The sequence below is a fragment of the Anticarsia gemmatalis genome, chromosome 9, assembly GCF_050436995.1.
Source record: "Anticarsia gemmatalis isolate Benzon Research Colony breed Stoneville strain chromosome 9, ilAntGemm2 primary, whole genome shotgun sequence".
Classification (NCBI taxonomy): domain Eukaryota; kingdom Metazoa; phylum Arthropoda; class Insecta; order Lepidoptera; family Erebidae; genus Anticarsia; species Anticarsia gemmatalis.
In genome coordinates this window covers 768,788-781,111 of record NC_134753.1, presented here as the reverse complement: position 1 = coordinate 781,111, position 12,324 = coordinate 768,788, and the positions used below count along the sequence as shown (strand labels likewise).

Below are 12,324 nucleotides of genomic sequence, written 5' to 3'. Positions count from 1 at the left end.
CAGTATATTGTTTCTCCTAATTCGGAAACTAAAATAAGAAATGTCTCCTGAAGGCAAATCCATTGCGTGTTAATAAGGACAGATTGTTCGATTAAAGGATGATAGAGATGATTGGAAGACAAAGGTCAGGGACGGATCAGTAAACTTCATCGCTTCTTTAAAACAAAAGGGCCACAAACCATCTACAAATCTTATTCCTATTTAATGCAAAAATTTACATTTTATCGGGTATATTTGAATATTTTAAAAATACTCCCACCAATGTCGCTCTTTAGGCAATAAAAAAATGACTTAAGTCTTTTTTGTAATCCCCATAAAATGCATTTTTTATAATGAAAAGGATCTTTTTTTTAATTGTGGCCCTTTTGTTTTAGAGCAACGTTATGTAAGTAAGGTAGAATCCGCGAAAGGTTAAATAGCAAAATATATTTGTTCATTCGTTTCTTTTTACTATTCGGAGGTGTATATGAGACGGTGACCCAGCTACTGTAAGGCATAAATAACTAGGAGTCGTCATACATTTTACAGAATAACTCAAATTAGATCATTCCTAACGCTCTTCGACTTCGCTAAGAGGTTGTTAGTTAGAACTCCTATACTAAGCCTGAAAAGAACGACATGTGGGATTCAATTCTGTTGAAAACTATGCTATAAATAAACAAAATACGAGTAATTTCGTTAATAATTCAGTAGAAATAAAACAAGCTTTATACTGTCAGTATTAAAGCCCGTGTACATACGAGGCAGGTAACAAAGGCATGTGTACGATGTCCGCAGGGCATGCTTTGTGCAGACAGAGTACAGGCATGTCTGCGGCGCAAATATGCGGCGTTTGTGCCGTAAATAGACAAGTAATGGACATTATGTGGGTAGTGCTTTGATGAATATGGTGGAGAATTGTCGGTTGTAACGTCTTGTTTACTTGTTGAGGAAATCTTTTCTTGTCTGTAAGAGTCATCCCACATGGTACAGTGATCAAAGTTGTATCGAGAACTACCTACCTTAACTTGTTTTTTTATTATTTCATTGTATTTTTTTTATTTCTTCTTTGATTAACACAAGATACTTTATTAATCTACTTGACAAAGGTGATGTTTCCTAATTCGTTAGCAGGTTTTTATGTAGGACCGATTACTCAGACGCCAGGACTGATTTAGAAAATTCTTGTTTTTGTTTGAAAGGGTATAGTTAGTAAAGTCTTATATCAGTAAGTCATGTTATAATAGGTATAAGGTCAGAATCCGACAAAAGACCCTTGAAAAAATAAAGGAAAATAAGGGAACAGGGAAAGGAAAGTGATTAGTATGAGTAGAATGTAAGTGTCTTACCGGTGAGGTTCTTCTTTGGTGACACATGATACTACGATGACAACTTGTCCAGTGTAGCCGTAAATCTTAATAGTTGGGTACGTCTTGTTCTCCGAAGTGCTGCTGACGCCCGGGATCGAACCCGCTGACCTGCCCTCGCACTCATATCTGAACCTGTTGACAAACACACAAAATTTAAAAGAAAGTTCACTATGTGTTTCATAGTTAGAAAAACATACAGACTCTTATGATATCCATACTAATATTATAGTACTTATGTCTGTATCTATAGTGGCTAAACCACTGAAGCGATTAAGATAAAATTTAACGCAGAGTCAGCTAAACGACTAAAAATATTGTCCAAAAAAATATTTTTAATTTAGAAAACACATGAACGAAGCCGCAATTATAACAAAATATAACTGTATTTATTGACATAAAACGTCACTTGAAACGCCTTCGGTCTAATATTTATTTAGGTTAACCACAATTCTTTATTTATGGAACTCGCTAAGTACTCGTCAAAATACGATCGTGGAAAATCAAACGAAGAAACCTCAAACAAAAATTCACACCTCGAAATAACCTAAATTCTCTTATTCTGGAGATTCCTAAACATGTGTTCATAACAAGTTGATGAAGTTGGCTACATTATTTCTGTAAGAGCTAAGCAGAGAAGTGACGCGGGATATAAATAGTGTTGCGACCTACTTCGTGATGCATTCCAGAACGGAGACGGACAAATTGCTGCAAGTATTCTTAAAAAAATTCACAAATATTTGAGACCGGAAAAGAGCCAAGTGAGTGAGTTGTCACAAAAAGAAATGTTCACGACGAAAAAATATGTTTTTCATTCCATTTTTTTTTATAACCCATTACTGTCCCACACAGGCCATGTGCAGGTACAATATGTATCCATTTGTACAAACATTTTTCAGGAGAACTTGTTTCAATGTTCCACGAGGTCTTTAATTATAAACTTAAACTTAACGGTTACTTTTAATTTTCCGCAAGTCCCAGTCATGAGCAAACGCAGTTGTCTTTTTAAATACAATTTCTATACAGTATAAACACACTTTCCCTGCAAATTGACGAACTTACCGCCCTAAAAAACTCCCAAAAACGACTACTAAAGTATCATATCAATTAGTTCTCACTCCTAACACGAGTAGAACAATTACAATGGTGCGCGCACGTGTCCGGCCTCGTTGCGGCTTGCATGACAACGCAACGTGGCCGAGCGACGAGCGAGCATGCCAATGAACATCGGCACGAGACATCAACACTTTATATGCATAAAAACAACACTATGCGTTGATTTTTTGTGGATTTCTTACTTTTAAATATGAATACAATGATTCGGTAAATAGTTGATATGTATAGTACACAGAAAAGCTTGAATTAACGCTGATTGATTTACCGCGTCGTCGAAGTGGTTTAAAGTATGATATGGCTTATTGGGGTTGTTTGATATCATACTATTATACTGTTACTCATATTATGCTCTCTTCTCCGAGAGAGAGACTCCAATGCTTGTTTGTAAGGGTATAAGATAAAGTAGTCTGTAGTTGAGGAATTGAACTTCAGAAAAGCACGGGTATTGAACATAGAAGAGAAGAAATAAATCTAAAGCAAGGGCTTTAGATTTCTTCTCTTCTACAATATCAAGCATATAATAAAGAATAGAGACTTAATATTGAGTTTTGATGCATTTAGCTCATCGATAGTGACATCAACTTGGTCACCCATAATAATATATAGTCCGATTTTCGCAGTCACTATCGTTCTACCTATAAACTAATGTGATGCGTAATCATGACTAGGTACCTTCCAATCCATTACACTAGCTACGATGATGAGCCATATTTTCGCTGGTGACAAAAAGCACGTTGTTTTATTGTACCAAATAGCCTTTGTTAATATAACTTTTTTTAGGAGTAAGTCTTTTAGCCAGTAAGTTTTTCATTTCAGAATTTACTAAGTACTTTTTTGTATGTAATTAATTAGAATTTTTAGATCTTAGTTGCGGTGACGAAGCAATCGGGATTGATAACGGATTTCTTTATTGTGATTCAAAAAAAAACATTTCTTAAGGCTATTTATAGAATTTCAATAGTGTCATAATCCGGTAGCAGGCGTCTTGCTTGTCTTATAACAGTCGGAGATCAGTTTAGACAATTAATATCAAGAAAATTAAAAAGTAAAAAGAAAATTAAAAAAAAAATAAAAGTAACAAGAAAATTAAAAAAAAAAATTAAAAAAAAAAATTTAAAAGTAACAAGAAAATTCTAATGTACCTATCATGGCTATCATACAGTAAATGAAAAGTTTCACAAAACATTGCAATACTTCTATTACGTGTATAATAAGTCTGAATCAGGCAAACAGGGCACTCTTCACAGATTTTCCCATATCCTTTTATCCTCGTAACCAGTAAGAATGTTGCACAACAAGAGTAATACTTGCAATTAATAGATAAACTCATTTGATCGACGGTCTAGCACTAACAGGAAAACAAAAGCAAAGAAAAAATGCAGCGCCAATACTTATGTGCAATTATATCTGAGATGAAACACGGCAGCTTTGTTTACAAGTAGATATTAATAAACATGTGCCAGATCTAATGATATGATTTTTCTATGAATTAGTCGTGATGTTGGAAGGAGTTTCAAAGTAATTTATACATTTTAACATGCCTAATGGGTAGTGCGTAGGTGTAGTACTGCAGCGTGAGTTTCTGTTGGTACTATCGACAAGCAGCGTTTGACTGCTTTAAGAATATACATACAAATACATACATATATAACGTTACGCTTTTTTCCAATAGGGGTAGGCAGAGACGCTACTTGGTACAATCTTCGCAAACTTCCCTTGCTAAATTTTTATGAAAATAATTTCTGCTAAATACGCTGATCAGTATTTCAAAGGTATGAAAAAACTGACTATCATTTGATTCGATATTTTATAAAAGTGAAATAATATAAAAAGCACTGTGTCAGTAGTTATAAAAGAATAATGTAAAGATATAAGACCGTTACTGTAGTTAATCGAAACACAAGTTCATACCATTGTTCGTGCTGTAATACTTGGCACAAATGCAAGCGTCCGTTATAATAAATAAGAGTTATGTTTTAACTCTTATTTATTATTGCATACATAATGTTTACAGAACTAAAAATGCAATAATCTGACAAGGGAATGAAAAGACCGGTTGCGGTTGTATCCAAAAGTGGTAAAAACATGGTACGATTTGTTGAAATGCGGTTTTATTATGAATGAAATTCAATGAATGAATCATTACCAAAATGATTTCGATGTATTTCTCTACGAAGTAAAGGCGAAAGTTTAAAAGTACCATTATAAATATTTTTTTAGAAAATATTTTTATTATTTTACATGAAAGAAAGAAAGAAATATACAGATCATATCGGTGTGCACAAAGGTCAGGTGCGTAGTACTCGTAACCGGCGGTCCTGTATGACAAGATGTACCTATTGATGTAAATGAAGCAAAGGAAGTTTGCAGGTGGCATTTTCTGGTCTCTGTCTACCTATATAGGAAGAAGGCGTGATTTTATATATGTATGTATTTATTATGTTTCAGAAAGTTGCGAACAGAAACTATAATACTCCCTCATAGTCTACAGTTATTTATGGCAAACAATTAACTATTTCAACAAAATATGTTCAGGAATGAGGAAACATAATATCTAATTATTTCAAATAATTAATAATTTCTGGGTCTAAATCGTAACATTGTGATATTGGTGACGCGTTTCATGTGCCCACGCACGTAGGCGTGTATTTAATGACGTCATTGTAATAACATGACGGGATATATTTTGATTAAATGTAATATTTGAGGTAATTAGTTAATATATTTTGGTTATTTCATTCAATTAAATGATTGATGTATTTCTATATGATTAATAATTCCTCCCTATTTAATCTGAGCTCTATATGTCTTAAAATAGGTTCAGTAGAAACTTTTGTCATTAAGTTAATTTTCTCTTTCAATTTACGAGTCTGTGTTTTATTTTTATTTGCGTATATTTACAAAGTTTTTACGAATTGTGATTCCTTTTTTTTCTTTCTTTTTTTAATAAAGACAACTCTCGCGCTAAGAATTGCTCTTGTGTTGCGAAAACATACAAACAACAAACACAAAGCACCATCAGACACGAAACAACTATTTGTGAATCGCAATAATCGTCTCATGTGGGAATCAAACCATAATCACTGAGCCACATAGGCCGTCAAATTCCCTATGTTTACTATAATTCCCCGAATGATTTGATTTAATAGCTATTACTTTGTATACTGTAAATCATTGTAATAACAATACGTGTGTTGTACAGGGTCTTAATGCGAGTCCTGAAATAGCCGCCGGTCACGGCTGGAATTAGCACTGATTGAACCAAACGCCTCGACTCATTGCTTGCTCTTGTTTCATAACTACAATGTTTGTTGTTCATTTTACTTCTACCGTTTCCTCTAAGACTAATTAGTTATTGTTTTAGATAACTAGTTTAGAAGTATGATAGTTATGTGCAATGATTAGTATCTTAATGATTGTGTGATTAATTTAAATATTAATATCACTACATAGTATAAAAAAGCTCGCCTGCTTTCCGCTGACATAAGGACTTATGTATGCATAATCATCGATCTTTGAAAGTACGGAATGGGTTTTGATGCAGTTTTCTCAATAGATAGAGTAATTAAAGGGGAAAGTTCATGTGAAAAAAAATATTGGTCGGGATGTAGTATATATGTTACTGTAAAAGCCCGAACGGTGGTAAATCCTAAGATTTTCCGGTATAACCTAAGATTTACCAACTCGCAATGGTAAAAGTCCGAACAATTCTTTTATTTCGAACTTTTATCTATATTCACTTGATGATGTCGAGATGTCGCCGTAGCCCCGCTTCGCGGGGCTCCTCCTACTGGGTGGTTAAAAAAAAATAACCACGAAGGCTAAGGTGGGAGCTTCGCTTCGCTCGCTCCCACCTTAGCCTTCTAACCTAACCTACCCATGTCGCTGTGCCCAAAACTCCTTCTTTATAACAATGTCACAGTATATAATTATAACGTGAAATAGTTATAAACATAGTTATGAAGGAGGATTTTTTTATATACCGCAACATAGTTTTTAAACTCCGGCTTGTTCGGACTTTTACCATTGAGAGTTGGTAAATCTTAGGTTTTACCGGAAAATCTTAGGATTTGCCACAGTTCGGGCTTTTACAGTAACATATATACAACTTTTTAAGTAGGGGAAAGAAAACAAAAAATAGTAAATGTAAGGAACTATATAAAATTAAACAGTTACTCATATTATTTTGAAACCAGTCTCGAAACCACACGCCATTAGCCTCAACTGCCATTAATTTTGCCAACAACAACTATTCGTATATTATTCTAATCTGTCCATCAGGTATTTCAAATTTTCCATCAACCGCAACTGATTTCTGCAGCAGAACACATTACCTATCTGAAACATGGCATTTATCCAAATCGATTTTATGTTTAGTACAGCCCAATTAAACCGCTAACACAAATACAAACTACGGAAACATATTGTAATAAATATCTTAAATATACAGAAGCAAAATCACAACAAAATAGTGGTAGTTGTGTCTTATTAAAACTATGGGCTAATATTGCCACAAAATGGGCACGGCAAGATGCTAGGCGAAAACGATGAGGTCCAAACAAAGATGGCGGAATGAAACAACACTTTTCTAGAAGGATAGCAAAAAAAATCGACCAAGGGGTCTGAAAGACGACGGGGGACTCATTTTACGCCTTAGCTTGCCCCAGTGTCTCACTGCCGGGCAGTGGCTAGCAAGCTAAATAAAAAAGAAACTGAAATGCCATTCAAATTAGACGAATACACTAATGTTGTTTCTCACACAGCTAAAATTGAGAGAAATTTCAAGTTCAAGAGCATCTCTGGACGAGGTTTCAAGAATGACCACAATAGGGGTTAATTGACAATAGGTGCAATTGTCGCCTCCAAACTACGCTGTCCAAACGTTTGATAAATTTATTACCACCGCCTGTCAAACTTCAACTAAAAGCAATTGACCTAATCAACTAGCTATCAGAGCTTAACCGGAGAAGAAATTAAATCAACACTGATTTAAAGCTGAGAAAATCCCATGCTAGGAAACAGGGTCCACTATGGTTCGTGAAAACGAAGTTTCGTAAAATATTGAAGTTGTTTGTTTATGACTTTTCTCTATTCTATTTTGAGACGGAGTATGCAGTATCGGATAACTATGCCTTACAATTTTGTACCATATTTCAACCATAATTTTATAACTGACAAGAGACCGCCTGCCACTTCGTCAGCATGGAAACCCTTCTCGAGTAAAACAGGATCCTTCGGAAACGCCGGCATAAACTGTAGCCTATGTGTTATTCTGGGTCTTCCTACATATCAAATTTCATAGTAATCGATTCAGTAGTATTTGCGTAAAAGAGTAACAAGCGTACATACTCACAGACTTTCGTATTTATAATATTAGTAGGATAGAAGCAAACGAAATTGCAAAGAATATTCGTCGTCATCACAAAAGAATACTTGACACATTTCGTACATGAAAAAAATTGGGTTTTCTACATACACAGAATTTAAAGTGTGAATTTTCTTGCAATAATGTATGAATCATTCAGTTTTTAAGTAGTTACTGCATAGATCTGTGATGATTAATACGTATGAAGGTCGCGCCGTGCAAATCAGTAGCACTATCCGAAACCGTAAAATCTAAACATAATATTTTACTAGGTAGTTAAATCCACATAATATTCTGTTAGGTAAACAGAAACAGAATATACCCACGTGACGCTAAACTTTGAACAAAATATGTAAATGGGTGTTACCGCTACATGACCATGTCTTTTGTGGTCAGATTTATAACTCACTAGGTTTTGACCGCGACTTCGTCCGCGTGGTTTGTGACTAAGGACAGAATTTTCATGCAAACTTCCATTCCCTATTTTATTCCCTTGGGGGTAGAATTGATGAAAATCGTTTCTGAGCCTACTTTTACCTGGATGCCAAATTCAGCCCGATCCGATCAGTGGTTTGGGTTGTGCGTAGATAGATTACTGTGTCAGTCAGTCACCTTAGAGTTAATATAATATATATTTAGATTAATGAATAGTTTTTAAAGCCCGCATGATATTATGTATTTGTTTGCAGCATATTATATGTGGTATACTAAGTTTTAACTACATCTACAATAACAATAACAACCTGGCGGTTGTTGGCAAGCTGATAATAAGGTTGGCACCCTCAATACACACGTGGCGTTATCTGTCATTTTAGCGCATGCCAAACACGACAGAATCATAACCAGAGATGAAGGTATGTATTTACCTACATGATAAATTGATTTTACCAAGTTCTATTTTGCCCCCCAGTTGCTTAAAGCTACGATCTAGTTAACAAAGAAGGTTTTTGCAACGAAAATGCAGTTATCTTGGTAAGTCATATCGGAAAATCGTAAGTTCGTATTGTTCTAATACTAGGATGTGATGTGATGTGATGAAAGTGGCAAGTGTAAAGAGATTTTTACAGCAGTGTTAAAACAAAGATCGACGATACAAACGAAGTACTTGATTCTTTCGTACTACTAGTTTCCTACAATTACTTTTATTCACTATATTTCACCCAGAAACACAGGCCTAAAATAAACTATTTCGCACATCCTTTCAAGTAACGATATTTTTGTAAAAACAAATAGTCTGCTCGCACAGACGCCAGCGTCAGTGTCGGCAAGCGGCGGGCAGTGGCGGGCACCGGCTTTAGATAAACACTGCTAGGTGGCTGACCTCATAAACCACACTACAGTGGAGTGATGCTCCCAAATATTTGCCAACAACTCCTTACGTATGTGTGCTGGCAGAAAATGTAATGACGATATGTGTCATTGATATTAACTAGCTAGAAAATTGGTGCTATATTAGTTCGAAACAAGAAAATTGTAGAAAATTCTCTGTTCTCTGTCTAACCCTGTGGGAAGAAGGTATCATGTAATGTATGTCTGTACGTAAAATTGTTGAAAGCTAGCTTAAACTATTCGTTGAACTTAATAAATTGGGTACCTCTTTTACGAGGGGGAAATCTTCTAAAGGACTCAGACAACCAACAACACTCTTCAGAGAAACTCTGGTACCGCAATTTGGTATTCAGAGAAATTGGCTAGATAGGAATCACTGTTTAAATTACTTACCATGTTAGGATCCCTAAACACAATTTTTTGAATTTGCCTGTCAAACTTGAATTACGATTATCGATGTTGCTATGTGGTTAAACAAACCACAAGGAAAAGGATCTACAGTATATGACGACCAAGAATACATTATAAATAACAAAATAAATAACAATGTACCAGCAAGGAAAGCAAACACTCATAATTTTCACTGACAGCTCATGAAATTTTCATGTCATGAGCAATTGTATGTAAAATTCCGAAGAATATAGTCATCACGAGAATAAGTGACTGACGCAAATAAAACGTTATGCAAAAATTGAGGTAGCTTATTCCAAATTTCTTTCTACTTCTGGCTTTCTACAGATATCTAAATTCGGTTCGGCATTAATCGGCCTAGCCGGGCAGCAAAACCGAATATGTTTAGATAAACCCGATCAAAATATTGCCGAATCGAAAGTGCCGAGCCGAATAGTCTTACATGGTAATTTAGGAAATAATACTTCGTGTGAAATTTGGTTCTTAGGGGTTAACTAGTAGCTAAGCAACAGCTAATTAACGCATTTCAACAATTTCAGGGTGTTTTGTTTACCACTTAAATAAGGTAAAATTCTGTTTAACTTACTGAATATTAAGGGGAGTATAACAGACACGTAAAAAAACAAAACTGCAAACGCAAATTCGACATTCAAGAACGAAAGGAACTAAATATTATAACATCAACATTATCGAAAGTTCTTGATACAGTCAGATGAAAGCGAACACACGCCCCTCGAGTGCCTACGTACAAAGTCTAACCACAACGGAACTTCGATGGAAACATTACATGACTGTTCGAGTACAGTTTATTTACACAATTAAACGTATGACCTGTGGAGATGAACCGCCACATGAAGTTATACTTAGTAGCATAATGATATAGTTATCGGAAATGTTTTAGTATTAATCATTTAAGTAGGTGTTTAGAACATTCTAAGCTGATATGAGAACACAAGACGGTTTGTATGACCTGTGAGTTTACGAAGTATATTTATAATAGCGGCTGAAGCAAAAGACAAGGCTTATTTTCAAAAAAATGGAGAAGCGACTCATGCGATACAATACTAGAAATATTTGACTGCTTTGGAAATATAAAAAAATTACAAATAATCTCGAAAAATTCAGGATTTAGAAAATAGAAGTAGGTAAGTAAAAAATCCATCATTAAAATGACGCCATTTTCCCATACAGGTAGGCCAGGTAGGCTTAAGACTCGTTGCATTGTAATATTATGTGTACAATTCGCGTGAGTTTCAAATCGTTAAAAACCAAAAAAATAAAAAAAACCCTGCAAATCTTTTTTGCAAATAGGTAATTTGATAATTATGTAGGTACTTCAATAAATAAAAAATGTCACCAGTTCCTAATAACGTGCCATAATAACGAGAGCAGCAAAACGTCTAGTGATAATACTATAATAAATAAACATTGATATACGAAGCGTCAAGTTCATTCGGTTAATGCACGATAACCCGTGGCACTAATGAAACCAATTATGATGTTCGCTATTAAATTGTCCTTAGTTGTACAAATGGCTTCATATTTCCTTGTTCTGGGGTATAACCTAATAGAGGTGTATAAGAATTATTTTTTTGTTTTTCTAATTGATTCTTAATTGTAATGAAATTTAGGAGAAAATCACTAGTATCTCTAAGAATGACGATTGTAGATAATAATGTGGTAGTGTAGGATTGCCATCAGACTTTGACTGTCTGCCAGTGCCTATCGATTAATTAATAATAATTAATTATCAAGGACATAGACAGAGGGATGATGCTCCATAAGGCAGAAAAATACTGCCTGCTGTTTTATATAGGAATGGAATAAAACGTAAACTGTATGACAAGATGTATGGATGTGAATGAAGCAAAGGAAGTTTATATGAGTAGGTGTTATTTATGTAAGTATGTATGTATGGAATAAAACGGAGCGCAAAAATTCGTTTCCATCAAATGTCATAATAAATTGAGCTCAAACGATTAAAGTCCATGACACGGCAGTTTGAGTATTTTCGGTCATATTATGACCTCATTTCCTCACATTCTGATACAGGGATAATGGCGTATACATGCATTACAGACTCCACGTACAAGACCAAGTATAAAATCCTGTGCGGACAAGTTAAGAAAGCGTTAAGTACTAGAATACAGATCTGTTCTTTCGAAAGAGCAACTCCTGAATTACGATCTTGTATCATGAGCAACTTTAAAAAAAGGCAGGGCTTGATAACCAGATTTATAAAACACAAAAAATCTCCCGAAACCACACCTTGGATGGCTGACTTATCCTCTCACCACAATGGTACTCTCAAACACAAGGCAAAACATCCAGCCTTTACCTCCAGATACCAACAACTCATCACAAAGAGACCATCTTCACTATTGCGCCATAGTACTGCTAGCATATCCATCTAGCCGCAGAATTAGTCATAATTTATGCAGCAACTGTTTACATAATACGTTATATGCGGTTGACCAGCCAGTTGAAATAAGATCGTTTGATTTCTTATAAATATGTAATCTGAGCAGACTTCTGGCGCCAAGTCATTTCAAACTTGGACGGACTCCAAGTATAAAGACATTTATGCCACATAATTTTGTTCAAAATTGGTGTTTGTATGTTGTTTAAAGACTGATGTTACCTTTTTTTGCGTGTTATGGAAAATTTGTTAAAGTCGCAAGAAAACGTATCGCTACGCTTGCATCGAAGTGGAAACAACTTTCACGAGATAGACTAGTCTAAAATTAGGATACTTTC

At 34.9% G+C, this 12,324-nt stretch overlaps 1 protein-coding gene across 5 annotated transcripts in view; it reads right to left on the bottom strand.

The window, feature by feature from the left end:
- The window catches only part of LOC142975589 (transcription factor p65-like), a 60,365-nt gene that overhangs the window by 21,715 nt on the left and 26,326 nt on the right, over positions 1 to 12,324 (bottom strand). For all 5 annotated transcript variants that reach the window (XM_076118531.1, XM_076118532.1, XM_076118530.1 and 2 more), the window contains exon 4: positions 1,329 to 1,481. In XM_076118531.1, coding sequence (XP_075974646.1) covers positions 1,329 to 1,481 — 153 coding nt within the window. The remainder of the gene's footprint in view (positions 1 to 1,328; positions 1,482 to 12,324) is intronic.